Source organism: Hyla sarda, unplaced genomic scaffold (assembly GCF_029499605.1).
Source record: "Hyla sarda isolate aHylSar1 unplaced genomic scaffold, aHylSar1.hap1 scaffold_1435, whole genome shotgun sequence".
Taxonomy (NCBI): Eukaryota; Metazoa; Chordata; class Amphibia; order Anura; family Hylidae; genus Hyla; species Hyla sarda.
In genome coordinates this window covers 62,399-89,638 of record NW_026608065.1, presented here as the reverse complement: position 1 = coordinate 89,638, position 27,240 = coordinate 62,399, and the positions used below count along the sequence as shown (strand labels likewise).

General features: G+C 42.3%; 1 protein-coding gene, 2 non-coding genes and 2 pseudogenes across 3 annotated transcripts; all 5 read right to left on the bottom strand.

The window, feature by feature from the left end:
• Positions 1-739: 739 nt before the first annotated feature.
• LOC130307582 (U2 spliceosomal RNA) lies at positions 740-915 on the bottom strand (annotated as a pseudogene).
• A 7,114-nt stretch (positions 916-8,029) lies between these two features.
• On the bottom strand, positions 8,030-8,213 carry LOC130307585 (U2 spliceosomal RNA). The gene has a single exon (XR_008856754.1). It is a non-coding gene; the product is annotated as a U2 spliceosomal RNA (small nuclear RNA).
• Positions 8,214-12,384: 4,171 nt separating this feature from the next.
• LOC130307581 (zinc finger CCHC domain-containing protein 3-like) lies at positions 12,385-14,411 on the bottom strand. Its single transcript, XM_056552177.1, has 2 exons — positions 14,246-14,411; positions 12,385-13,806 (listed from the first exon to the last, which is right to left on the bottom strand). Exon 2 carries the CDS (start codon positions 13,788-13,790, stop codon positions 12,669-12,671), a length of 1,122 nt encoding a protein of 373 aa, XP_056408152.1. The 5' UTR covers positions 13,791-13,806; positions 14,246-14,411; the 3' UTR covers positions 12,385-12,668.
• A 1,612-nt stretch (positions 14,412-16,023) lies between these two features.
• Positions 16,024-16,226, bottom strand: LOC130307584 (U2 spliceosomal RNA; annotated as a pseudogene).
• Positions 16,227-23,094: 6,868 nt separating this feature from the next.
• LOC130307586 (U2 spliceosomal RNA) lies at positions 23,095-23,280 on the bottom strand. Its single transcript, XR_008856755.1, has one exon. It is a non-coding gene; the product is annotated as a U2 spliceosomal RNA (small nuclear RNA).
• Positions 23,281-27,240: the final 3,960 nt, after the last annotated feature.

Here is a 27,240-nt window from a genome sequence, read left to right as displayed (position 1 = left end):
GTTGGAGCAGGTTTAGATACAGTCTAAAGCATAGATCTCAAAGTCTGTGCACAGAATTTAGCAAGGGCCTCGCACCTTCTGATGCATTAGGTAGGTGCACAATAGCATAGCCTAACCCTCTGTACTTTGGTCTATATTGATGCGGGACATAGACAGCCAGCTGATGACCAATCCATTAGTGCAATGGATGGCTGGAAGCATTTGTCTTTGCCTTTGCAATACCACAGAAGCAATGCATGGTCAATGTACAGCAATGACACACCTGTGTGAACAGCCAGGAGACCTCCCCATGTTATGTTACATAGTTACATAGTTAGTACGGTCGAAAAAAGACATATGTCCATCAAGTTCAACCAGGGAATTAAGGGGTAGGGGTGTGGCGCGATATTGGGGAAGGGATTAGATTTTATATTTCTTCATAAGCATTAATCTTATTTTGTCAATTAGGAACATTCAGCACCCACCCGCTATAAGGCAGCTGCCTATCATGTCATGCCCTACCTGCACAGGTGTGCTGGCTGCTCAGATGATCCAATTAAGGAGGCCATTTAGTCAGCAGCAGCAGAAGTCCTGTGCCTGGACGCTCCAACAGCGGCCAGACACAAGCAGAAGCAGCAGCAGCAGCACCACCTTTTGTTTTTTGGCTGCAGCAGCAGCAAGGCCCACAGGGCTGGCTAGCTGGCTAGCCAGCAAGCAGGTAGCAATGAAAGTAGGAATCTTTCTTTTTAACCCTGTAAGGGGGTGGTGCACTGTACCCGAAGATACTGCCACATCGGGTCAATGCATAGGGCGACGGAAGCAAGCTTCGAAATCGGCCCCCGTTCTCAAAAATCCATTTAATATATGGTCCCCAGATAGGGGACGTATCAGATATTAAACTGATAAGAACAGATTTTTTACTTTTAGATATAATATTCTTAGACTAAAAGACCTTACGCAGTCCAGATTACACTTAGTCTGCTAAAAGCATATTCCACAGATGTAGATTCCAAAGACTTTTAGCCACTTTGTGACCTAATCTTTTTTTATCCAATAAATAGAAAACATACATCTCACTAAGAGCTAGGCGAACACAATCTTTAGAGGTAATAGTGTCTCTTTTAAAAAGAAGAATATTCCTCGTCTTCCATAGTGCAATTTTAATACAATTTATACTAATCCACAAAACCCGAGACTTCTCCACAGATAAAACATTATAAAATCCATATAAAATAACTTCATGATTTAAAAAATTAAGATCAGAAATGAATTTTAGTAAGGGTCCTATCAAATGCCATATCTCTTGGGCGTAAAAACAGTTCCAAAAAATGTGTAAAACTGTTTCTTCACTAGGACACCCCATTCTCGGGCACTTTGCACTACGACACAATCCTCTTCTGTGTTGGAATTCTCTGGTAGGCAAACATTGATGTGCTATCTGCCAGGCCAGATCTTTTAAGTCATTAGATAAGAATCCCATATTCACCATCCTCCAAACTCTTAGAGATTTCTCAGTGGAATAATTAGATATTAAGCAAATCTGTTCTATCTTCCTGATTTCAGGAACTAATTTTCGTGCATTACTACAAATTTCTTGACTAAAATTAGCAATGCCATAAATACGAATAATCTTTTCTAAAACCACATAGTGCGCTGGGGGAATAAATAAGATTGGGGACGTTAAAGGTAAGGTTATCCACTTTCTTTTTCTAAAAATGTGACCTGCAGCATATTTTAAAAAATAAGACCAATAACAGTTTCTTTGCAAGCCATTAAAACACATAGAAAAAAAGTGAATATATAAAAACCTTTTTAAATCAGGCACATCCTTACCCCCCAATTTCTTTGTCTTCATCATTACATCTCTCCTGAGTTTATCCATTTTAGACCCCCATAAAAAATGAAAGCAAATCTTGTTTAAAAACTTTAAGGTGCGTTCACTCGGTGGGAAAACCAAGCTTAAATATAGCATGATAGGTAGCAACAAAGCTTTCATTATCAGTACTTTTCCTTCTATTGTTAATTTCCTCATTTTCCAAAAACTTATTTTCTTTTGCACTTTCTCTTTGACGATGGACCAGCTTTCCTCTCCATTATTTTCATTGTCAAAGATGACACCCAAGATTTTGATTTTATCATATTGCACATTCACCTCCGTATTGCCCCAATTCCCTATTGCAAAGCAATCACATTTATTTTTATTTAATTTGAAGCCAGAGCCCTCACTAAAAAATTCTGTCTGTCTGATAGCACGTTTCAGGGATGGTTCATCTGAACATAGAATATTAACATCATCCATGTATGCTATCGTCTTTACGCTCTGTCCTCCACTTCCAGGGATTGGCACTCCTCTAATGAGCTTATCTTTTCTCAAAACATTCAACAGAGGTTCTATTGCACATATGAAAAGAATGGGTGATAGGGGGCACCCCTGTTTCACCCCAGACTGTAAAAATACCTCTTGGGATAAAAAAACGTTAATTAAAATACGACTAAAACAGTTTTTATATAAAAGTGCAATTTTTCCAACAATAAAATCAGGAAAATTCATTTTCTTTAAAACCAACCATAAAAAATCATGAGAAACACGGTCATAAGCCTTTTGAAAATCCAAGGATAAAATTGCCAATTTCTGATCACATTGTTTCTGATACCATAAAACATCTTTTACAAGGTTTAGATGATCACTTATTTTCCTTCCAGGTACTCCGCATACTTGGTCACTGTGTATAACCTTAGCAATTACCTGCTTGAGCCTATTTGCTAAAATTTTTGCTAAAACCTTATAGTCTGTATTTAGCAGGGTAATAGGCCTCCAATTTTCTAATTTAGAGATGTCTCCTTTTTTAAAAATCAGAGTAACAACACCATCTCTCCAGGACGCAGGTAAAATCTCAGATTTAAAAGCACAGTTAAAAATACCTAAAAGATCATCTTTTAAAATGGACCAAAAACACAGATAAAATTCAACTGGCAACCCATCCAAACCAGGTGTTTTACCATTTAAAAAACTCTTAAAAGTGCTTAAAAGTTCAGGTAAAAAGATTTCATCACAAAGGCTCTCTTGGTCAGTTTTGTCAAGTTTTGAATCCAAGGTATCTAAAACATCATTAGTAAAGGAAATATCAATATCTTTTTTATTAAAAAGCTCCTGATAAAATACTTGTGCTTCTCGCAACATCTCTTCATTAGTTATCTTCCCTTCTATTACAGATATCATTTCTTTCTTTCCCATCACCTTCTTAAAAAAGAATCTCGAACACTTTTCATCATTCTCCAGACATTGCACCTTGCTGTTAAAAATCATTTCTTTTCCTTTTTGACTAATGGCATTTTTTATTTCATTCTTTGTCTGAGCAATAACATCATCCATCTCAAGCCCGGCTTGCTTTAGTTTATAATATGTTTGGATTTTAGTGTTTAACATTTTAAACCATAACTTTTTCTCCTTAGCCTTTTGGATGCCCACACGGATAAAAAACTGTTTAGTCCACTTTTTAACATCCTCCCACCAATCCAAAATATTTTTATATTGAGATTGACGCAATCTCCATTTGTTATAAGCAGCAATAAAATCATTTTTTGTTTTCATGTCCTCTAATAAAGTAGTGTTGAGCTTCCAAACGCCTCTGCCTTTCTCTAGGCCAGGTAAAGTGACATGTGCATATAATAACTTATGATCAGAGAAAATATTCGATAAAAGAGAAACATCAACTAGATTAAAACTTTCCGATAAAAAAATAAAATCAATCCTGGATTTGCAGACATTATTTTCCCATGTGTAACCAGGGTCGTCTGGGTATTTTCTCCTCCAGACATCAGTAAAGTTAAAATCCTCAGTCATACTCTTAATCTGTTTCTCTGTTTTATCCACTCTGACATGCACACTTCCACTCTCACGATGATCCCCACTCATACAACAATTAAAATATCCAGCCATTAAAATAGGTGTTGAACCTGGGATAAAAGCCTGAATATCATTAATCAAGTCGGCTCTCTCATTTTTTTCAGGAGAAGCATAGATGTTAAAAAGCTTAATCTCCGAGCCATTGTACTTAATATTAACTAATAGCGCTCTACCAGGTATAATTTCTAAGAAGGACAAAACTTGTACATCTGAACCTCTAAACAAGATCCCAACACCTGAAGATCTGTTCAGATTGTCACCCGACCAGACCGATGGTCCCAAAGTCCAGCCACGACAAAGGTCCTCATAATTTGGACTATGTTCAATTCCACATTCTTGTAAAAAGAACAGAGAAGAGTCCAAGGTCTCTAAAAAACGAAACAAAGCAGCCCTTCTCGTAGGGCTCTTTAGACCTCTCACATTAAGAGAGGAGCACTTTAAGGAAGCTATTCGCTACTGGAGTTTGAGTCCGATATGAAACCCACAGGTGACTCCGGGCTTTCGAACTCTTTGATATTTTTTGGATCGGACGCTGATCTTATAGAAGGCCTCCATGCATGTTGACTGTCCTCACATTCGTCTGAGCTTTTTTTGACAGGCCGTTTGATGCCAAGTTGTGGCTCATCTCCGAGTTCCTTCTTCCGCTTGATCTCCTTCACGCCAACCTCCATGGCTTCACTGCTTACTAGTGACCCTCCACCACCAGAACCCTCCACAGAAGGTCTCCCCTCTGTCTCAGGCACAGCAGCAGAAAGGTCCATAAGCTCTGACACAACATCAGAAGTTACAGACGGCTTTTCTGAAGGCGCCTCAGACCGCTGGGGTGCTTTCGCAGGTGGTACTTCAGCTTGCACTACACCCACTCTCCCCGCTACACGGTCAGCCCACGATCTAGCTACACTGGAACGGAGACTGCAATCTTTAAAGGCATGGCCTTTTTCACCACAAATGTTGCAGACGATTTTAGCACAGTCCTTAGAAACATGGCCTTCTTGATTGCACCGACCACAGCGAACTGTAGTGTCCGTGCAAACTTCCATAGTATGTCCGAATTTCTTACATTTCCTACAAAAAGTAGGCATCTCGGGATAAAACAAATAGCCCTTATCCCGACCGATAGAAAAGTTGGAGGGTGGATGACACAACCCTCCAATGCCAGTAGCATCCTCCTTCATTTTCACAAAAAACTTATGTTTCCCCGTCCATAGGTCTTCTGAATTCATCACCTTATGGGAATACTTAACAGAACTGCAGTATTTCCCCAAAAAGAGTTCAATATGGGACACAGTCACAAAGGGATTGTGCATACACAAAACTAGAGGAATATCGCCTCCAGTATACAACACTGTGACCGTGATCCCATCAAGCTCAGCAAGGTTTTGATTGCTTTTCAGCTTCTCAAAAAGATTCTGGCATGCATAAGCAGAGTCCAGAGTTAGGATGAAGCTGCCCTTCCGAGGATCTCTGAGACAGACGATGTTCTCTTTCTTCACCCCAAGAAGCTTGTAGAGAGTTTCTTTCACAAAATAAGAAAGTTGGACGAGTTCTTGCTTGTCTTCATCAACATCAAAGCGAAAGGAAAAACGAATCCGCGTTTCACCGGATGTAAGGTAACGGATGCGAACACCCATCTTGTCGATCGCCTTTTCGGTTCCTCGTAGCAGCCCCCCCTGGAAAAAGGTAGGACAAACTCCCAGGATCCTCCTGACCAGACACTTGATCTAGCCAAAAGGCCGAGAAGCGATAACCGTGAAAGGGGCGGGCCCAACAAGGTCCCCTTCATGGGCACTATCACTGCTTGCTGTCAGGGAGGCTGCCAGACAATTTCCCATGCACACTCTGGGCTGGGGGGCAGTCAACCACCAGTACACACAGCAGAACCTAAACCCATACCATTATTGCTAAGCAGCAAGACAGGGGCCCATTGCACTCCCACGGGGCCTTTTTAAATGCAATCCATAACCCGGATTTGCCAGGAACCCTTCTTACTCCTCCTACTTGCATGTGACACTGGGCTTAGGATCTGCATAGGAAACACACACACAAGCACACACCTACCTTTGTTGCCTGCAGATGCCTCCTTGGCTGTCCCCAAACGGTATCAAACCAACACCCACGGGAAGCTGTAAGCATAGAGGACATGCCTGCACCCTATTGGACTTACCTGTGTGGGTTAAATCTGGGTTATTTGACAACCTATGGCGGTGATGGTTCTGCTCAGGCAGAGCAGTGCTGATGCTCCTCATAAAGCTGCTGTGAAGGTTCTAGGCGACATCACAATCCCTATGGTTACATACACAACAAAGCTGGGTTGTTGTTGTTTACACTCTGCAAGGCCTGTGGAAGTGAGTGACATCATAGCACTGTAGTTCTGAGGGTTCTAGATGGATGCAACAATCTCCTGTTGCTTCTATGAAGGCCATAATAGACGACATCACCAACCAGCTCCATAGTCACATACACAGCAAAGGTGAGATGTTGTTTACACCTAGTGATGTCAGTGGTATTGAGTGACATCACAGCACAGTGCTAAGGCTCCTGGGCCTGGACACAGCAGCGGCTGCAATATCTCAACGAGAATACGTTTATATATATGTGTGTGTGTGCGCGTATATATATATATATATATATATATATATATATATATATATATATATATACGTCCAAGGAGGAAGACAGCACTAGTCCCTGCTCTTATGCCCGTGACCATCCGGATAACCAGTCCAGATACAGAACATCCAATTGGTATAGGTCACAGCAAAAAGTATGCAGACTCCCAGTTTCAAAAAGGCTGTGGTCTTTATATAGGTCATCAGCAATGCAACGTTTCGGCTATAGTGTAGCCTTGTATGCTTGATAAAGGCTACACTATAGCCGAAACGTTGCATTGCTGATGACCTATATAAAGACCACAGCCTTTTTGAAACTGGGAGTCTGCATACTTTTTGCTGTGACCTATACCAATTGGATATATATATATTTCTCCGCCGAAATCACTTTTAAACCCATTTCCACCTTTTTTTCCCTTCTCTTCCTCTTACTTTTTTTTCACGTTTTTTTACGTTTTTCTCCTTTTCGCCTCTTTTCTGGGCGTATTATTCTTCTTTTTCTTCTTTTTTTTCGTCTAATGCATACCCCATCAGTGCAGCAATGCTTATTCAATACCGCCAGCAGATGGAGACACTGGGGGATAATTTTCTAAGGATTTATACTGATTTTTCCTGTCTGAATTTGTCGCACAGAAAGTTGCAGGCCAAATATGTGTGACATTTCTGCGACTTTAGCTTCTAGAGCATTTTTACAACATTATACATAGGTGCTGAATACATAAAAAGCGACTGTTCAGCGACAGACAAGTCGCATCGGCTGAAAGCAGGCCAGAATGTCAGTCCATGTTGGAGCAGGTTTAGATACAGTCTAAAGCATAGATCTCAAAGTCTGTGCACAGAATTTAGCAAGGGCCTCGCACCTTCTGATGCATTAGGTAGGTGCACAATAGCATAGCCTAACCCTCTGTACTTTGGTCTATATTGATGCGGGACATAGACAGCCAGCTGATGACCAATCCATTAGTGCAATGGATGGCTGGAAGCATTTGTCTTTGCCTTTGCAATACCACAGAAGCAATGCATGGTCAATGTACAGCAATGACACACCTGTGTGAACAGCCAGGAGACCCCCCCCATGTTATGTTACATAGTTACATAGTTAGTACGGTCGAAAAAAGACATATGTCCATCAAGTTCAACCAGGGAATTAAGGGGTAGGGGTGTGGCGCGATATTGGGGAAGGGATGAGATTTTATATTTCTTCATAAGCATTAATCTTATTTTGTCAATTAGGAACATTCAGCACCCACCCGCTATAAGGCAGCTGCCTATCATGTCATGCCCTACCTGCACAGGTGTGCTGGCTGCTCAGATGATCCAATTAAGGAGGCCATTTAGTCAGCAGCAGCAGAAGTCCTGTGCCTGGACGCTCCAACAGCGGCCAGACACAAGCAGAAGCAGAAGCAGCAGCAGCAGCAGCACCACCTTTTGTTTTTTGGCTGCAGCAGCAGCAAGGCCCACAGGGCTGGCTAGCTGGCTAGCCAGCAAGCAGGTAGCAATGAAAGTAGGAATCTTTCTTTTTAACCCTGTAAGGGGGTGGTGCACTGTACCCGAAGATACTGCCATATCGGGTCAATGCATAGGGCGACGGAAGCAAGCTTCGAAATCGGCCCCCGTTCTCAAAAATCCATTTAATATATGGTCCCCAGATAGGGGACGTATCAGATATTAAACTGATAAGAACAGATTTTTTTTTTTTTTTTTTATCTAAAGCCGAGGAACGTGCTTTCGATTCACCCAAAGTGCAAGAAAAAGTGCAAACGTGTTACACTAAAAAAACGTGCACAAAGGATGCGGTCTATCGCAAGCCCTTCTCCGATAGGAGAGAGGCCCCCCAACAAACCTTACCCTTCGCCTCCGGACCAAAAGGTACCTGCGAGTTTCCAGGTTCGATGTCCCTTTTCGCCGAAGCTACTAGGGGACCTCAAATGCTCCCGGCATCCCCCTTGGCGTTAGCCAAGGTATCTGCCCGCAGAGCCGATTACGGTAGGTACCCTGCCAAAGCAGGAGTACCCGGGGTGTTTGCAGGGAGGTGCGGAACCTAATGGCCACACACACCTCCCCTAGACCGCCAGGGGGGACACCCAGAAGGGCTACCGCATCCTGACAAATCCTGTGAACACACAACACGCAAAAAGTGACACAGTGAAACAAAAAAGAAATAAATAAGTGAATGTGTGCAGATATACTGCCCGGACATCCGGCCGGATCTATAAAAATTTCTCTGATCCTAGCCAGAAGGCCGGGAATCAAGAGGTGAGTGCCACAAGGTGAAGAGATTATGGTGCCCGTGCTTCAACTCAGTGAGTCTATTCTCCCAGTGAGTTTCGGCACCTCGGGGTCACCACTCCCCGAGGCACAAAAGTACCTCGGCTCTAGACCCTCTCAGCCTCATGGCGAGACCCGGAGGGAACAGGTCACATCGAGGCAGCCGTCGAGCTGATTCCTCAGAACCAGCCCCGGAAAGCCCTGGTACACCTGCATCCTCCATGCAGCACCCATCCCCACCAGCCCCATACCGGCGTTACGGTACACCGGCATGAAAAACTGATAAGAACAGATTTTTTTTTTTTTTTTAAATCCCTCAGGTAGGGGATGAAAGTACTCCAAGCAATACTTTCAAACTGGCATTACAAACTTTCTGTAACACACAACCCTCTCATCATTGGGAAACTTTATTTATCAATCAAACAGACAAAAAAAAACAATCAAGATAAATCAACAAGATGAATCCATTTTTTCGATTTCCAAATGCCTTCCGCATCAATCCCACCCCTCTTAGAATCCCACAAATAACACAAATACAGTTTGCCTAACACCATTCGCACACTATTATTAACACTCACTTCTTTCCTCAAAAACACATAAACATTCCTCACATCCCACAAGACTTCCTTAATACACGACAACAATAACCACAACACTCTTACATTCTGACCTCCACTTACACAAAGCCCAAACATCATCATCTCAAAAGACAAAAACTCCATACCTGTCAATTCCTTGCATAAAGGACCAAGCCTTCTAACAACCTCACGAGCATACTTACAATTCCAAAAGAGATGAATAACACTTTCAAAACCATTACAACCCACTCTAGGACACACATCACATCTCACCAAACCCCTTGCTTTCTGAAACTCTCTCACAGGCAACACACCATGTAGACTTTGCCACACAATCTCCTTTTGCTTATTAGACATACCATCCATCCTTACTTTCTTCCAAACTTTCTCCACATCCGCTCCCCTCACAGAATTAATATTACATACAACCTCTTTACTCTCAATCATTCTCATCACCAAACGTTTATTCTTCAACACACTCATCTCTTCTTCTATCAACTCAAATTTCTCCAAAAACCTCACAACCCACTCATACCACTTAGGAACCTCAAAAGCAACAGGCCTACTCAGATCCCTCTTACACCACTTCAGCCTAACAAACAGTCTTCCAGCAAGAAACTTAGTCATACAAGACATCTTCTTATCTCCTTCAATAATGACCAGTATGAAAACTAAAATATTCACTCCAAAATAAACCTCCAGATTTGGAAAACTCATCCCACCCTTCCGCCAATTTTTAATCACCACTTCTCTCCTTAATCTTTCTACTTTAGACCCCCAGAAAAAGACAAACAAAACCCAATTCAGACTCCTTAAACACATATACTGCGGAGGAAAAATCATAGCAACATACAGAAAAATTGGTAAAACAACACTTTTAATAACCACAATTTTTCCAATAAAAGAAAGACTTCTCATACTCCAAAAATTCAAACGCATCTCTACCTTCTTTTTTGCATCATCCCAACTCTCCTTTCCATCCAAGTCCTTACTAAACTTAATCCCCAATACTTTAATAGCCCCCTCCACTACATTCACCCCAACATCACTACTTAACCCACCTTCACCAAAGCATTTACATTCGCTCTTTAACCAATTCACTTTAAAAGCAGACGCACCACAGAAAATTGAAACCAAAAGCCTCACTCTCCTCACAGCACACTCAGAATCACACAGGACACATACATCATCCATATAAGCATTCACTTTAAATTCCCTACCATTGCTACCAGGAATATGAACACCTCTCACTATCTTATCCCTCCTAATCAGACATAACAGAGGCTCAATCGCGCATATAAACGCTACTGGCGAGAGCGGGCACCCCTGCCTTACTCCTGAAAAAACATTCACTCTTCTCCCCACACATCCATTAACGAGCATCCTACTATATATTCTATCATACAAACTCCTAACTCTCCACACAAAATCACTCGGAAACCCCATTCGCAACAATACCCTGAACAAAAAATTATGAGACAACCTATCATACGCCTTTTCAAAATCAAGTGACAACAAATAAGCATTTTGTTTTCTACTCTTACAATCCCACAAACAATCTCTCAACAGACACAAACTCTCATGTATACGACGTCCAGGCACAGCACAAAACTGATCATAACCAACCACACATTCAACAACATCCCTCATTCGATTAGCAATAATTTTTGCATAGATCTTATAATCGCAGTTAAGTAACGTAATTGGACGCCAATTCTTTAAATTTTTTAAATTCCCTTTTTTTGGAATTAATACTACCACACCACCACGCATACTCTCCGCAATTTCCATATTCTCCCACATAAACTGACACACTGCAACAACATCCTTACCCACCACATTCCACAAAAAACGATAAAATTCCACAGGCAAACCATCTTCCCCTGGAGTCTTATTTGCTGACATTTTCTGCACTACATCCCATACTTCTTCACTTGAAATCTTACGCATAACAAAAGCCTGCTCAGCTTCTCCAAGCTTCCCATCCAACACACTCAATACCTCACTCTCCAAATTCTCATCTCTCCACTTCTCTCCATACAGCTCCTCATAAAAGCATGCAATTTCCTCACTCACACCATCACCAGTCACTTCCCTACCATCCTCTCTCACAATCATATCAATAACAGGTTTTTTAGAAAAAACTTTTTTGAAAAAATAACGTGAACATTTCTCATCATGTTCCAATTTATCTAACTTGGCCCTATACATGATACTCCTACCCTTTTCCAACACAAAATTATTAATCTCCCTCTTAGTGCTCACAATATCATCCTGAACATCCACTCCACAATCTCTCAACCTACACAAATAGGACAAACGCGCATTCAACTTCACATATTGCTCCCTCTTAAGAGCAGCGACTTTGTATCCATAGGACTTAAAAAAGGACTTTGTTTTCTTTTTAACCCATTCCCACCACAAAATAATGTTATCAAACTCACCTTTCTTTCCACACCACTTCTTATACATACATTCATACTGATCTCTCACATCCACACTATCTAAATGTTTAATATTCATTTTCCACAAACCTCTCCCATACACAGCACTCTGACCCACATCAATCTCACACAGCAAGGAATCATGGTCCGAATAACAAACAGACCTCTGTCTGTAACTTAAAGCATTCAAACTCTCAGACAAAAAACAATAATCTAACTTAGAGTGAAAATTACCTCTATCTGCATGATATGTACATAAATTAGGATTAATATTACATAACTCTTGGATATCCCTTAACCTAAAATCAGAGACTAACTCAAATAATTTTCTACCAGATACATCAAAAGCTTTTTTTGTTAAATCAACATTCATATCTCCAACTAAAATAACAGGCATCTTGCCCTGAACATAAAACTTTAACTTATCAAACAAATTTTTTCTTTCATTTTTATATGCAGGAACATAAACATTAATCAAACGAAATTTCACATTTTTATAACTTAATACAGCAGAAATACACCTGCCAGGTTCAATTACCACATAGCTTTCCACAGCAATGTCAGGTGATTTAATCAAGATCCCCACACCATCATTCTTATTCAAAACACTCCCAGACCACACACACCGACCATACACCCATTCATCCTGACTTATGGTGAGATCAATACCACACTCCTGCAAACAAAAAAATTGCAGCATTTTCCTGAGCTAAAAAACTTAAAATAGCAGCTCTCCTAGCCTTATTTTTAAACACTCTCACATTTTGAGAACATACAACAAAACCCATAGCCTAAAGCTACAAAGAACAAGGTTTAACCCTGCATGAGCTACACAGGTGCATCAGCCACCTGCTACTAACTAGCAAATCAAGTCCCAGCATAGTTATTCACCACTCTCAGTAGCCTCCATAACATCCGTCTCCAGGACTTCATAAAAGTTGCTGGTTTCCGGGCGCGAGTCCGCACCCTTCTCACCTCTTCTTTTCTTGGCAGACTTCCCTCCATGCACCAGTTGAAAGCCATCATAATTTTCATCCTCTGCATTATGTTTCCCACCACCCTCCCTGTTACACAAATCAGTCTCACCTGAGGATGGAAATGGCTCAATGTGAACAGGGTCAGAGGGGTGAACAGACTCCACAGAGTGACTAGGACTCTGCACTCCCTCAATAACTTCCTCCAACTGTCTGAAGGCATCAGAGACTGCAGCCTGAACATCAGGGGGCTTCTGAGGAGCTGCAATGGTCTTCAGAGGGGCCAATCTCCTCACTATTTCCCCCTCTCTCACCACACTACTGAATAAAGGACTTCTCACCCCAGGGCAGTCCTTATAAACATGACCTTCCTCCCGACATAAGTCACATTTCCTGGCTTTAGGACAACTTCCAGCATGGTGGCCAGCAGTATTACAGTTCCTGCACATTTGTCCTTGCACACAGTTCTCCTTTAAATGTCCAAAGGAAAAACAATTCCTGCAGTAGGAAGGCTGACCAGCATAGGACAGGTACCCCCTATAACCTGCAATGGAAAAACTGGCAGGGGGGTGTTTAAAACCCCCAACACAAGTAGGGTCTACTTTTAATTTAACCACAAACTTATAATTGCAGTTAAAAATCCCCAGTACATTCGTCTGTTTCTCTCCACCCTTCACATAGTCACAGTACTTGTGCAAAAAGTTCTTAATAATTTCCACATCTGTGTAAGGATTATGCACATGCACTATCACAGTTTTTTCCTGCAGACCAAACAGTGGAGTAATCTTCACCCCAACCAGCAAGGGCTCATTGCTGAGATTCCTTAAGTATTCATACACATGCAAACACCTGCCCTCATCCACAAAGGTTACCTCATAGGAGCCCCTGCGGGGAGACTCATTAACACTGAAGATTTCAGCCTTGTCCACTCCAATCTTCTCCATAATGATGTCTCTCACCAGATAAACCATGTTGTTCTTGGAACTTGCAGGATCCACCTCCATGCGGATAGTATTCTTTACTCCAGCCATTCTTCCAGATGATAATCTGTCGGTACAGGACCACAGTGAAAAAAAATCTTCCTCCGGCAAACTGGGTAAACCCAGAGATCGCACCCTCTGGCCAGACCAGAGCAAACTGCACTTGATCTTAGCCAAAAGGCCGAGAAGCGATAACCGTGAAAGGGGCGGGCCCAACAAGGTCCCCTTCATGGGCACTATCACTGCTTGCTGTCAGGGAGGCTGCCAGACAATTTCCCATGCACACTCTGGGCTGGGGGGCAGTCAACCACCAGTACACACAGCAGAACCTAAACCCATACCATTATTGCTAAGCAGCAAGACAGGGGCCCATTACACTCCCACGGGGCCTTTTTAAATGCAATCCATAACCCGGATTTGCCAGGAACCCTTCTTACTCCTCCTACTTGCATGTGACACTGGGCTTAGGATCTGCATAGGAAACACACACACAAGCACACACCTACCTTTGTTGCCTGCAGATGCCTCCTTGGCTGTCCCCAAACGGTATCAAACCAACACCCACGGGAAGCTGTAAGCATAGAGGACATGCCTGCACCCTATTGGACTTACTTGTGTGGGTTAAATCCGGGTTATTTGACAACCTATGGCGGTGATGGTTCTGCTCAGGCAGAGCAGTGCTGATGCTCCTCATAAAGCTGTCGCTGCTGTGAAGGTTCTAGGCGACATCACAATCCCCATGGTTACATACACAACAAAGCTGGGTTGTTGTTGTTTACACTCTGCAAGGCCTGTGGAAGTGAGTGACATCATAGCACTGTAGTTCTAAGGGTTCTAGATGGATGGATGCAACAATCTCCTCTTGCTTCTATGAAGGCCATAATAGACGACATCACCAACCAGCTCCAGAGTCACATACACAGCTAAGGTGAGATGTTGTTTACACCTAGTGATGTCAGTGGTATTGAGTGACATCACAGCACAGTGCTAAAGCTCCTGGGCCTGGACACAGCAGCGGCTGCAATATCTCAACGGAGAATACGTTTATATATATATGTGTGTGTGTGCGAGTATATATATATATATATATATATATATATATATATATATATTTCTCCGCCTAAATCACTTTTAAACCCATTTCCACCTTTTTTTCCCTTCTCTTCCTCTTACTTTTTTTTCACGTTTTTTTTAAGTTTTTCTCCTTTTCGCCTCTTTTCTGGGCGTATTATTCTTCTTTTTCTTCTTTTTTTTCGTCTAATGCATACCCTATCAGTGCAGCAATGCTTATTCAATACCGCCAGCAGATGGAGACACTGGGGGATAATTTTCTGAGGATTTACACTGATTTTTCCTGTCTGAATTTGTCGCACAGAAAGTTGCAGGCCAAATATGTGTGACATTTCTGCGACTTTAGCTTCTAGAGCATTTTTACAACATTATACATAGGTGCTGAATACATAAAAAGCGACTGTTCAGCGACAGACAAGTCGCATCGGCTGAAAGTAGGCCAGAATGTCAGTCCATGTTGGAGCAGGTTTAGATACAGTCTAAAGCATAGATCTCAAAGTCTGTGCACAGAATTTAGCAAGGGCCTCGCACCTTCTGATGCATTAGGTAGGTGCACAATAGAATAGCCTAACCCTCTGTACTTTGGTCTATATTGATGCGGGACATAGACAGCCAGCTGATGACCAATCCATTAGTGCAATGGATGGCTGGAAGCATTTGTCTTTGCCTTTGCAATACCACAGAAGCAATGCATGGTCAATGTACAGCAATGACACACCTGTGTGAACAGCCAGGAGACCCCCCCATGTTATATTACATAGTTACATAGTTACATAGTTAGTACGGTCGAAAAAAGACATATGTCCATCAAGTTCAACCAGGGAATTAAGGGGTAGGGGTGTGGCGCGATATTGGGGAAGGGATGAGATTTTATATTTCTTCATAAGCATTAATCTTATTTTGTCAATTAGGAACATTCAGCACCCACCCGCTATAAGGCTGCTGCCTATCATGTCATGCCCTACCTACCTGCACAGGTGTGCTGGCTGCTCAGATGATCCAATTAAGGAGGCCATTTAGTCAGCAGCAGCAGAAGTCCTGTGCCTGGACGCTCCAACAGCGGCCAGACACAAGCAGAAGCAGAAGCAGCAGCAGCAGCACCACCTTTTATTTTTTGGCTGCAGCAGCAGCAAGGCCCACAGGGCTGGCTAGCTGGCTAGCCAGCAAGCAGGTAGCAATGAAAGTAGGAATCTTTCTTTTTAACCCTGTAAGGGGGTGGTGCACTGTACCCGAAGATACTGCCATATCGGGTCAATGCATAGGGCGACGGAAGCAAGCTTCGAAATCGGCCCCCGTTCTCAAAAATCCATTTAATATATGGTCCCCAGATAGGGGACGTATCAGATATTAAACTGATAAGAACAGATTTTTTTTTATTTTTTACGTTTTTATAAGTAAAGTGCAAAAACAAGAAATACATACAAGTAAACTTTCACTACTATTCAAAATGCATCATATTACATATCACATTATTGCATTCCAAAGACTAAAGTGCCAAAGTGAATTAGCTTTCTGGGCCCCCAGTCTCTTTTTGTCCAATAAATAGTAGACAAAAAGATCACTCAGTGCAAGTTTAAAACAGTCACTTTCACTAATCAAGTCTTTCTGGAAAACCAAAATATTGCGAGACTTCCATAAGGCATTCTTGACGGTATTCACAACAGTCCATATCACTCTCTCTGTATCTTTATTTTGACTCGTAAAATTCCCGAATAAAACAACTTCATGATTAAAAGTCTTTAGACCGGTAAGAAACATTAAAAGACTCGCCACACTTTTCCACACCTCTTGAGCATAAAAACAGTTCCAAAACACATGTAAGACTGTCTCTTCTCCTCCACAGCTTCCTCTTGGACATCTTGAAGTATTGCACAATCCCCGTCTGTGCTGAAAGTGTCTGGTAGGTACACACTCATGTGCTATTGACCATGCAAGATCTTTATTGCAATTCTCCAGATACGGTGCATTAACCATCCTCCACACTCTGTCACATTTTGTTTTAGAGAAGTTTAAAATCCCAGAGGTTTGCTCCGATCTCCTGAGCTCCATCTCTATTCTTTTGGGATGCTTGAGAATCTCAATGTCCATGTCTTTCAAGTTATACAGACGAATCACTTTCTCTAAAACCATATAGTGCTTTGGAGGTATGATTAAAACAGGGGATGTCTGAGGTAGGTGAATCCATTTTCTTTTTCTAAATATATCACCAGCAGCATACTTTAGATAAAATGTCCATTGTTTAGAGGATAAAACAGTCTTAAAACACATGCTAAAAAACTTCAGGTATAAAAAATTTTTAAGATTAGGAACGTTTTTACCTCCATTTTTGTGCAGCTTGTACATAATGTCTCTCTTGAGTTTTTCCATCCTTGAACTCCAGATAAAATGAAAAAATTGTTTTTGCAGGTTTTTAAGAACAGTCTCTGATGGAGGAAACACTGTGTTAAGGTACAATAAAACAGGTAAAAGCAAGGAACGTATAATTAAAAGCTTCCCTTCAATTGATAGTTTCCTAAGCTTCCAAAAGTCAATTTTTTCTGTACCTTTTCTTTAATAATGTTCCAACTCTCCTCTCCATCATTTTTTGCATTAAAAACCACTCCTAAAACCTTTATTTTCTCACTCTGGATCTTTAGTTGGGGGATGTCTGTATTTGACCACTTCCCAATCCCCAAACATTCACATTTAGCAATATTTAGTTTAAAAGCAGATGCTTGGCAAAAAAATTCAGTCTTCATCAAGGCTCTTCTGACAGATACTTCTGAGTCACATAAAATGGTCACATCATCCATATATGCAAGGGTTTTCGTAAACTGTCCATTACCCCCTGGTATGGGGACCCCTCTGATCACCTTGTCCTTTCTCAGCATAGCCAGTAGGGGTTCTATTGCACATATAAATAGCAGCGGTGACAAAGGGCATCCTTGCTTAACGCCCGAACTCAGTAAAACATCTTCAGATAAAAACCCATTGACTAAAATTTTGCTAAAGCAGTCATTGTATAAAAGTGCAACATGCTTGATAAAACTCTCTGGAAAACCCATCTTTTTTAAAACAGTCCATAAATGCTGGTGGGAAACTCTGTCATATGCTTTCATAAAATCAAGAGATAACACTGCAAGCTTCTGTTGGCGCTCCTGCTGGTACCAGATGGCATCTCTGATGACATTGAGATGCTCCCACACTGCACGCCCTGGGACACCACATACTTGGTCAGGGTGGATCACCGTCTCAATCACTAGCTTCATGCGGTTGACCAAGATTTTTGCAAAAATTTTATAGTCCACATTGAGTAGAGTGATTGGTCTCCAATTTTCTAGCTTTGTCTTGTCTCCTTTCTTGTACAACAAAGTCACCACACCACTCCTCCAGGACTCAGGCAGCTTCTCACAGTTAAAAACCTCTTTAAGAACAGCATAAAAATCAGACTTTAAAATTTCCCAAAAAGACAGGTAAAATTCTATTTGTAATCCATCAGATCCAGGAGTTTTCCCTTTTAAAAAACTCTTTACTGCACTTTCCACTTCAGCCATATTCACACTATTGCACAAAACATCTTTGTCCTGATCACTCAGACAATATTGCACAGAGTCCATTACTTCGGGTAAAAAGTCAGAGTCAATGTGTTTTTCACTAAAAAGATCATGATAAAAACTGTGTGCTTTATTTAAAAGTCCATCTTTAGTAGTCTCACCATCAAGATTTTTTATTAATTCTTTCTTTTCAACAAGTTTCTTTAAAAAGAAGCGTGAGCAAGTCTCATTTTTTCCATATGTTCCACTTTTGCATTATAAATAATTTCTTTACCTTTTCCTTCCACATCTTTCTTTATCTCCTCTTTCACCTTTACAATTGTATCATCCATGTTCACACCAATGCTCCTCAGCTGGTAACAGGTTTGCAGTTTTGTGTTTAGCCTTTTAAACCACCTTTGCTTCTCCTTGGCTTTGTTCACACCAGCACGCATAAAATATTCTTTTATTTTGGCCTTTGCATGCTCCCACCAGTCCAGCATTGATGCAAACCGCTGTTGGAGATTTTTTAGTTTTTTATAATAAATAACAAAGTCTCTCTTTATGATTTCATCTTCTAGGAGCTGTGAGTTCAGTCTCCAAACACCTTTCCCTTTGATGACATCAGGTAAGTAAATTTCCACAGAGAGAAGTTTGTGGTCAGACAAGACATTATCTGTGAGTTTAGCATTATTTATTTTTATATTTTCAGAAATAAGGACAAAGTCAATTCTGGATTTATAGATGTTACTTTCCCAGGTGTAACCAGGGTCAGATGGGTTTTGACTTCTCCAGGCATCTTGCAATCTGTTGTCCTGAATTAGATTCTTCAGCTGCACTTCAGTCTTGTCTTTTCTCACAGACCCAGAGACTCTCCTCTCATCAGGCAACACACAGTTAAAATCTCCTCCCAAGACAAGAGAGGTAGCTCCATGCAAATACAACTGCACAATCTCTAGGAGGGAGGATCTTTCTTCTTTAACAGGGGAGGCATAGATGTTAATAATCCTCAACTCCACTCCATTATATTGTACATTCACAAGCAATGCCCTCCCAGGCACAATTTCCACAAAGGACATGATGTTAAAGTCCTGGCCCTTAAAAAGTATTCCAACTCCAGAGTTCTTGTTTGAGTTGTCACCTGACCAGATAGATGGGCCATATATCCAGTCAGTTCTCAGGTATTCATAATTCATGTGATGATAAATTCCACATTCTTGAATTAGAAAAATTCTTGCATTCAAAGTTGACAAAAATGAAAAAAAAGCAGCCCTCCTTGCAGGACTCTTTATTCCTCTCGCATTAAGCGAGGCAATGCTGATGGTAGCCATTTAACCCTTTTCAGGAGTTGCTGCCTCAGACTCAGGAGATGTAAGTTCCTGGATTACTTGAGATGGTGCAACCAGTAACCGTTTTGTTTGGCCACTGTTCACATCTGAGACAACAGGATCTTTCTTTCTCTTTTTTTTCAAGTCTTCAACCTCCATTTCCTCTGACCAGTCTCTTGCAAGTGTAGCCACAGATGATCCCTGCTCCATATCTGACTCGGCAAAGTCCGACTCAGTGACAGCGACCACCGACTCCACCGCCCCCATGGTGACAGCAGGGACAGCACGGGGTTCACTGCCACCAACTTTCCGCTGGATAACATCTGGCTTTACAGCAGCAGGTTTTACAGTCTCTTTCTTTTTAACTGCAGAGACTGCAGTCTGAACAGACCCAACAGTAACAGCAACAGGAACAGGATCCGCAGTCTGAATAGTGTCCACAGGTTTGGATCCAGCCTCGGGTGTGGCAGCAATAGCAGCAGCAGCAGCAGCAGCCTGGTCACAAGATGATGCAGCGACCTCCGCCCAAGTTCTGGACCTGTACAGACAGTCTTTGAACACATGTCCACGTTGCCCGCAGAGATTGCACACCACCTCCTCTGTGCAACCTCCTGAGGTATGTCCAGCTTTGCCGCAGCGACCACAGAACTGCACAGATGGTGAAGTGCAAGCATCCTGTCTGTGGCCAAAGCTCCTGCATTTTCTGCAAAATTCCGGCATGTTGTTATAAAACAGGTAGCCTCTGTCTCTGCCAATTGTAAAGCTGGAGGGCGGATGTTGCATGCCCTCAATTCCATCAGGATCAGCTCTAAACTTCACACGGAACTTGTATTTACCAGTCCAGAGATCCTCTGTATTGAAGATTTTCTCTCCTCCTTTCACCTCAGAGCAATATCTCTGGAGAAAGCGCCCAATGTCAGCCAGATTCACATACGGATTGTACATGAACACCACCAGGTTTGTCTCTCCTGCAGTGTATAACACAGTGAAGGTAAGTCCATCCAGCTCAGGTGAATTCAGCTTGTACTTTAATTGGTAGTGCAGATTCTGACAGGCGCTGTGAGATTCAAGCACAAGGACATATGAAGCTCTCCCATGCTGCTGCAGACATAGAATATCCTGCTTTTTCACCAGCAAGGTCTTTAGGAAGATGTTCTTCACAAGATGTTCCAAGCTGAACTTGTCCAATGCACTTTCAAAGATATCCACACGAAATCCATTCTTTATCCTGGTCTCTCCATCTTTCAGGTAATTAATTCGGCTCTGGAAAGCCATTATCGCACAATTCACAGTAGCCCCCGCAAGGGATAGCTCCTGCAATCCACCTCGCACCTCTTGATCTTAGCCAAAAGGCCGAGAAGCGATAACCGTGAAAGGGGCGGGCCCAACAAGGTCCCCTTCATGGGCACTATCACTGCTTGCTGTCAGGGAGGCTGCCAGACAATTTCCCATGCACACTCTGGGCTGGGGGGCAGTCAACCACCAGTACACACAGCAGAACCTAAACCCATACCATTATTGCTAAGCAGCAAGACAGGGGCCCATTGCACTCCCACGGGGCCTTTTTAAATGCAATCCATAACCCGGATTTGCCAGGAACCCTTCTTACTCCTCCTACTTGCATGTGACACTGGGCTTAGGATCTGCATAGGAAACACACACACAAGCACACACCTACCTTTGTTGCCTGCAGATGCCTCCTTGGCTGTCCCCAAACGGTATCAAACCAACACCCACGGGAAGCTGTAAGCATAGAGGACATGCCTGCACCCTATTGGACTTACTTGTGTGGGTTAAATCCGGGTTATTTGACAACCTATGGCGGTGATGGTTCTGCTCAGGCAGAGCAGTGCTGATGCTCCTCATAAAGCTGTCGCTGCTGTGAAGGTTCTAGGCGACATCAGAATCCCTATGGTTACATACACAACAAAGCTGGGTTGTTGTTGTTTACACTCTGCAAGGCCTGTGGAAGTGAGTGACATCATAGCACTGTAGTTCTAAGGGTTCTAGATGGATGCAACAATCTCCTGTTGCTTCTATGAAGGCCATAATAGACGACATCACCAACCAGCTCCATAGTCACATACACAGCTAAGGTGAGATGTTGTTTACACCTAGTGATGTCAGTGGTATTGAGTGACATCACAGCACAGTGCTAAAGCTCCTGGGCCTGGACACAGCAGCGGCTGCAATATCTCAACGGAGAATACGTTTATATATATATGTGTGTGTGTGCGCGTATATATATATATATATATATATATATATATATATATATTTCTCCGCCGAAATCACTTTTAAACCCATTTCCACCTTTTTTTCCCTTCTCTTCCTCTTACTTTTTTTTCACGTTTTTTTACGTTTTTCTCCTTTTCGCCTCTTTTCTGGGCGTATTCTTCTTCTTTTTCTTCTTTTTTTTCGTCTAATGCATACCCTATCAGTGCAGCAATGCTTATTCAATACCGCCAGCAGATGGAGACACTGGGGATAATTTTCTGAGGATTTATACTGATTTTTCCTGTCTGAATTTGACGCACAGAAAGTTGCAGGCCAAATATGTGTGACATTTCTGCGACTTTAGCTTCTAGAGCATTTTTACAACATTATACATAGGTGCTGAATACATAAAAAGCGACTGTTCAGCGACAGACAAGTCGCATCGGCTGAAAGTAGGCCAGAATGTCAGTCCATGTTGGAGCAGGTTTAGATACAGTCTAAAGCATAGATCTCAAAGTCTGTGCACAGAATTTAGCAAGGGCCTCGCACCTTCTGATGCATTAGGTAGGTGCACAATAGCATAGCCTAACCCTCTGTACTTTGGTCTATATTGATGCGGGACATAGACAGCCAGCTGATGACCAATCCATTAGTGCAATGGATGGCTGGAAGCATTTGTCTTTGCCTTTGCAATACCACAGAAGCAATGCATGGTCAATGTACTGCAATGACACACCTGTGTGAACAGCCAGGAGACCCCCCATGTTATGTTACATAGTTACATAGTTACATAGTTAGTACGGTCGAAAAAAGACATATGTCCATCAAGTTCAACCAGGGAATTAAGGGGTAGGGGTGTGGCGCGATATTGGGGAAGGGATGAGATTTTATATTTCTTCATAAGCATTAATCTTATTTTGTCAATTAGGAACATTCAGCACCCACCCGCTATAAGGCAGCTGCCTATCATGTCATGCCCTACCTACCTGCACAGGTGTGCTGGCTGCTCAGATGATCCAATTAAGGAGGCCATTTAGTCAGCAGCAGCAGAAGTCCTGTGCCTGGACGCTCCAACAGCGGCCAGACACAAGCAGAAGCAGAAGCAGCAGCAGCACCACCTTTTGTTTTTTGGCTGCAGCAGCAGCAAGGCCCACAGGGCTGGCTAGCTGGCTAGCCAGCAAGCAGGTAGCAATGAAAGTAGGAATCTTTCTTTTTAACCCTGTAAGGGGGTGGTGCACTGTACCCGAAGATACTGCCATATCGGGTCAATGCATAGGGCGACGGAAGCAAGCTTCGAAATCGGCCCCCGTTCTCAAAAATCCATTTAATATATGGTCCCCAGATAGGGGACGTATCAGATATTAAACTGATAAGAACAGATTTTTTTTTTTATTTTTTTTTTTTATAAACCTTCAGGTTTAGACTAAACACCACTTAGATAACGCGTCATTTTTGACTCATGGTAAAGTCTAACTCATCATTAGGTAATTCTTTATTTGTTCAAAGCAAATTCAAAACAAATTCAAATACCATCACCATTACACCCTTACAACATGTCTCCACTTCAAAAATTTCCATATCCCCTCTGCATCTATTTCACCTAATTTCTTTTTATCACGTAAATAAACGGTGTACAACCTATCCAGAATCATTCTTAAACTTCCTTCCACAGTCACATCTTTTCTCTTAAACACATATAAATTTCTAACATCCCACAAGACTTCCTTCACAATCGCCAACAACACAAACAACACCCTTTCATTCTTTCTTCCAATCATACTAAGACCAAACATCACAACCTCATATGACAACCTATTTATCCCAGTCAACTCCTTACACAACGGACCTATCCCTCTCCATACATTCTGAGCCATGTCACAATTCCAAATCACATGCATCACACTTTCAACCCCACTACAATCTTCCCTCGGACATATTTCACTCCTTCCAATACCTCTATTCCTTTGGAACTCTCTTACTGGTAGGGCTCCATGCAAACACTGCCATCCTATCTCTCTCTGTCTATTTGATATTCCATCTGTCATTAAACTCTTCCACACCTTAGACACATCCTGGCCTCTTACCATATTAATCGGACACTCCACCTCACTTGCGGCGACATACCCAAACACATTCTTCTTACTTTCAAACAACTCCTTTCTCACACCAATCAACCTATAACTCTCCAAAAACTTTTCCACATACAAATACCAACTCGGGCACACAAACGCATAAGGCACTCTCAAATCTCTCTCCAGCCAACCTAATTTGCATAACACACGCCCACCTAAATATCTCAACATACATGCAAAATTCTTTTCTCCTCTCATCATCCTTCTAACCGCAAACACCACATTCACCCCCAAATACACATCTAGATTTGGAAATCCCATTCCACCCTTACTACCATCCTTCATCACAACTTCTCTCCTCACTCTTTCCACTTTTGTACCCCAAAAAAACACAAACAAAATTCTTTTTAACTTCCTTAAAACCATATAACTTGGCGGAAACACTATTGCCACATACAATAAAATAGGCAATATTACACTTTTCACAACCAGCACTTTCCCAACCATAGACAAATCTCTCAACCTCCAAAGACTCAATTTTTTGGACACTCTCTTCTCTACATCATCCCAACTTTCTCTCCCATCCAATCTTTCATCCATTTTAACACCTAAAACCTGAATACCACCTTCAATATTCTTCATACCCACATCCTCACTTCCTTGCATACTACCAAAACATTTATACTCACTTTTGTCCCAATTCACCTTAAACCCAGACGCTCCACAAAACAATCCAACTAGTAACTTTGCCCTTCTCATAACAGCCACAGACTCTCCCAAAATACACACATCATCCATGTAGGCCAAAACTTTGACTTCTCTCCCACCACTCCCTGGAATTTTTAACCCTCTAACACACTTATCCCGCCGCAACATCTCTAATAATGGCTCCATAGCACATATAAAAGCCATAGGGGACAACGGACAACCCTGCCTTACACCAGAACATACTTTCACCTTCTCAGACATCCAACCATTTATCAAAACCTTACTATATACTCCATCATACAGCATCCTTACAACATTTACAAAATCACCCGGGAATCCCATTCTCACTAATACTCTAAACAAAAACCTATGTGACAGACGATCAAACGCCTTTTCAAAATCTATCGACATCACTCTAACCTCCTGTTTCCTACTCATACTATCCCATAACAAATCTCTCAACAAACACAAATTTTCATTTATTCTTCTCCCAGGCACTCCACACACTTGTTCTTCTCCAATCACCTGCTCAACCACATCTCTCATCCTATTTGTAATTATTTTAGCAAACACCTTATAATCTACATTCAACAAAGTTATCGGCCTCCAATTCCTCACATCATTCACATCACCTTTCTTATAAATCAACACAACCACTCCACTCTTCATACTTTCCACCATTCTCTCATTCCTCCACATATACCTATACACTTCCACCAAATCATCCTTCACAACATCCCAAATCCAAGCATAAAATTCAACAGGCAACCCATCCTCTCCAGGCGTTTTATTTCTTGACATACTATCCACAGTCCTCTTCACTTCCTCCTCTCCAATCTCTCTCATCAGAGTCCCATATTCACTACCATCCACCCTCTTATCAAGCACTCTCAACACTTCATCCTGCAAGTCCTCTTCACAATCTTTTACCGCATACAAGTCTTCATAAAAATTTTTAACCACTCCCAACACAGCTTTACCTTTAACCAGACAGCCATCATCATCATACACTCTTACCATATCCTCTCTCTTCCCAATAACTTTTTTAAAGAAATATCTCGAATATTTCTCATCTTTCTCTAACATCAAGTTTTGCTTGATTTTTTTTTTTTTTTATCTAAAGCCGAGGAACGTGCTTTCGATTCACCCAAAGTGCAAGAAAAAGTGCAAACGTGTTACACTAAAAAAACGTGCACAAAGGATGCGGTCTATCGCTAGCCCTTCTCCGATAGGAGAGAGGCCCCCCAACAAACCTTACCCTTCGCCTCCGGACCAAAAGGTACCTGCGAGTTTCCAGGTTCGATGTCCCTTTTCGCCGAAGCTACTAGGGGACCACAAATGCTCCCGGCATCCCCCTTGGCGTTAGCCAAGGTATCTGCCCGCAGAGCCGATTACGGTAGGTACCCTGCCAAGCAGGAGTACCCGGGGTGTTTGCAGGGAGGTGCGGAACCTAATGGCCACACACACCTCCCCTAGACCGCCAGGAGGGACACCCAGAAGGGCTACCGCATCCTGACAAATCCTGTGAACACACAACACGCAAAAAGTGACACAGTGAGACATAAAAATAAATAAATAAGTGAATGTGTGCAGATATACTGCCCGGACATTAACTTGATACATTAACTCTTTACCTTTCTCATTCAACCAATTTTTTAGATCACTCTTCACAACCTCAATCTGCTCACCCACACTCCAGCCATACTTCTTTAACTTATTGAGAAACACCAATCTTTTATTCAACCATTCATACTTCTTCTTCCTCCCAGCATTCCGCTTATATCCCTCTCTTTTAAAGAAAACTTTTGTTTGACCCTTAACCCATTCCCACCAACACAATATATCAGGAAAATCATTCTTTTTCTTACACCAACCCCTATACTTATTAACATATCTATCATACACTCCTTCCACTTCCAACAATTTAACATTTAATTTCCATACACCCCTCCCACTCACACAATCTGCATCCAATACTAACTCACAACACACATACTCATGATCTGAATATCCTACTTTTTCTTGCATATAATTCTTACATAACACACCCTTAGACACAAAACACATATCAAGTCTGGAACTATGACTTCCACTATCAGAATAATATGTATCTAACAAAGGACACACTCCACACGCTTCAGCCACATCCTTTAACTTAAAGTCACACACCATACTTTTAACCTCTTCAGGACATATGGCGTATGGATACGCCCTGAATCCCGAGTCCTTAAGGACCGAGGGCGTATCCATACGCCCGTGGGAATTCCGGCCCCCACCGCTAGCCGGTTGGGGACCGGAGCCGGATGCCTGCTGAAATCGTTCAGCAGGCATCCCGGCATATCGCCCAGGGGGGTCATTATGCCCCCCCATGTCGGCGATCGCCGCAGATCGCTGGACAATTCAGTCCAGCGATCTGCGGCGATTCCGGGTCAATCGGGTCTCCAGTGACCCGATGACCCGGAATTACTGGCTGTTCGGGGCCGTCTCTGACGGCCCCGAACAGCCAGAGCCTGCAGGGGTGAGGTGGCACTGGTGCCACCTCACGATCGCCCTGATTCGTCGGCCGGATTACCGGCCGACCAATCAGGGCGCC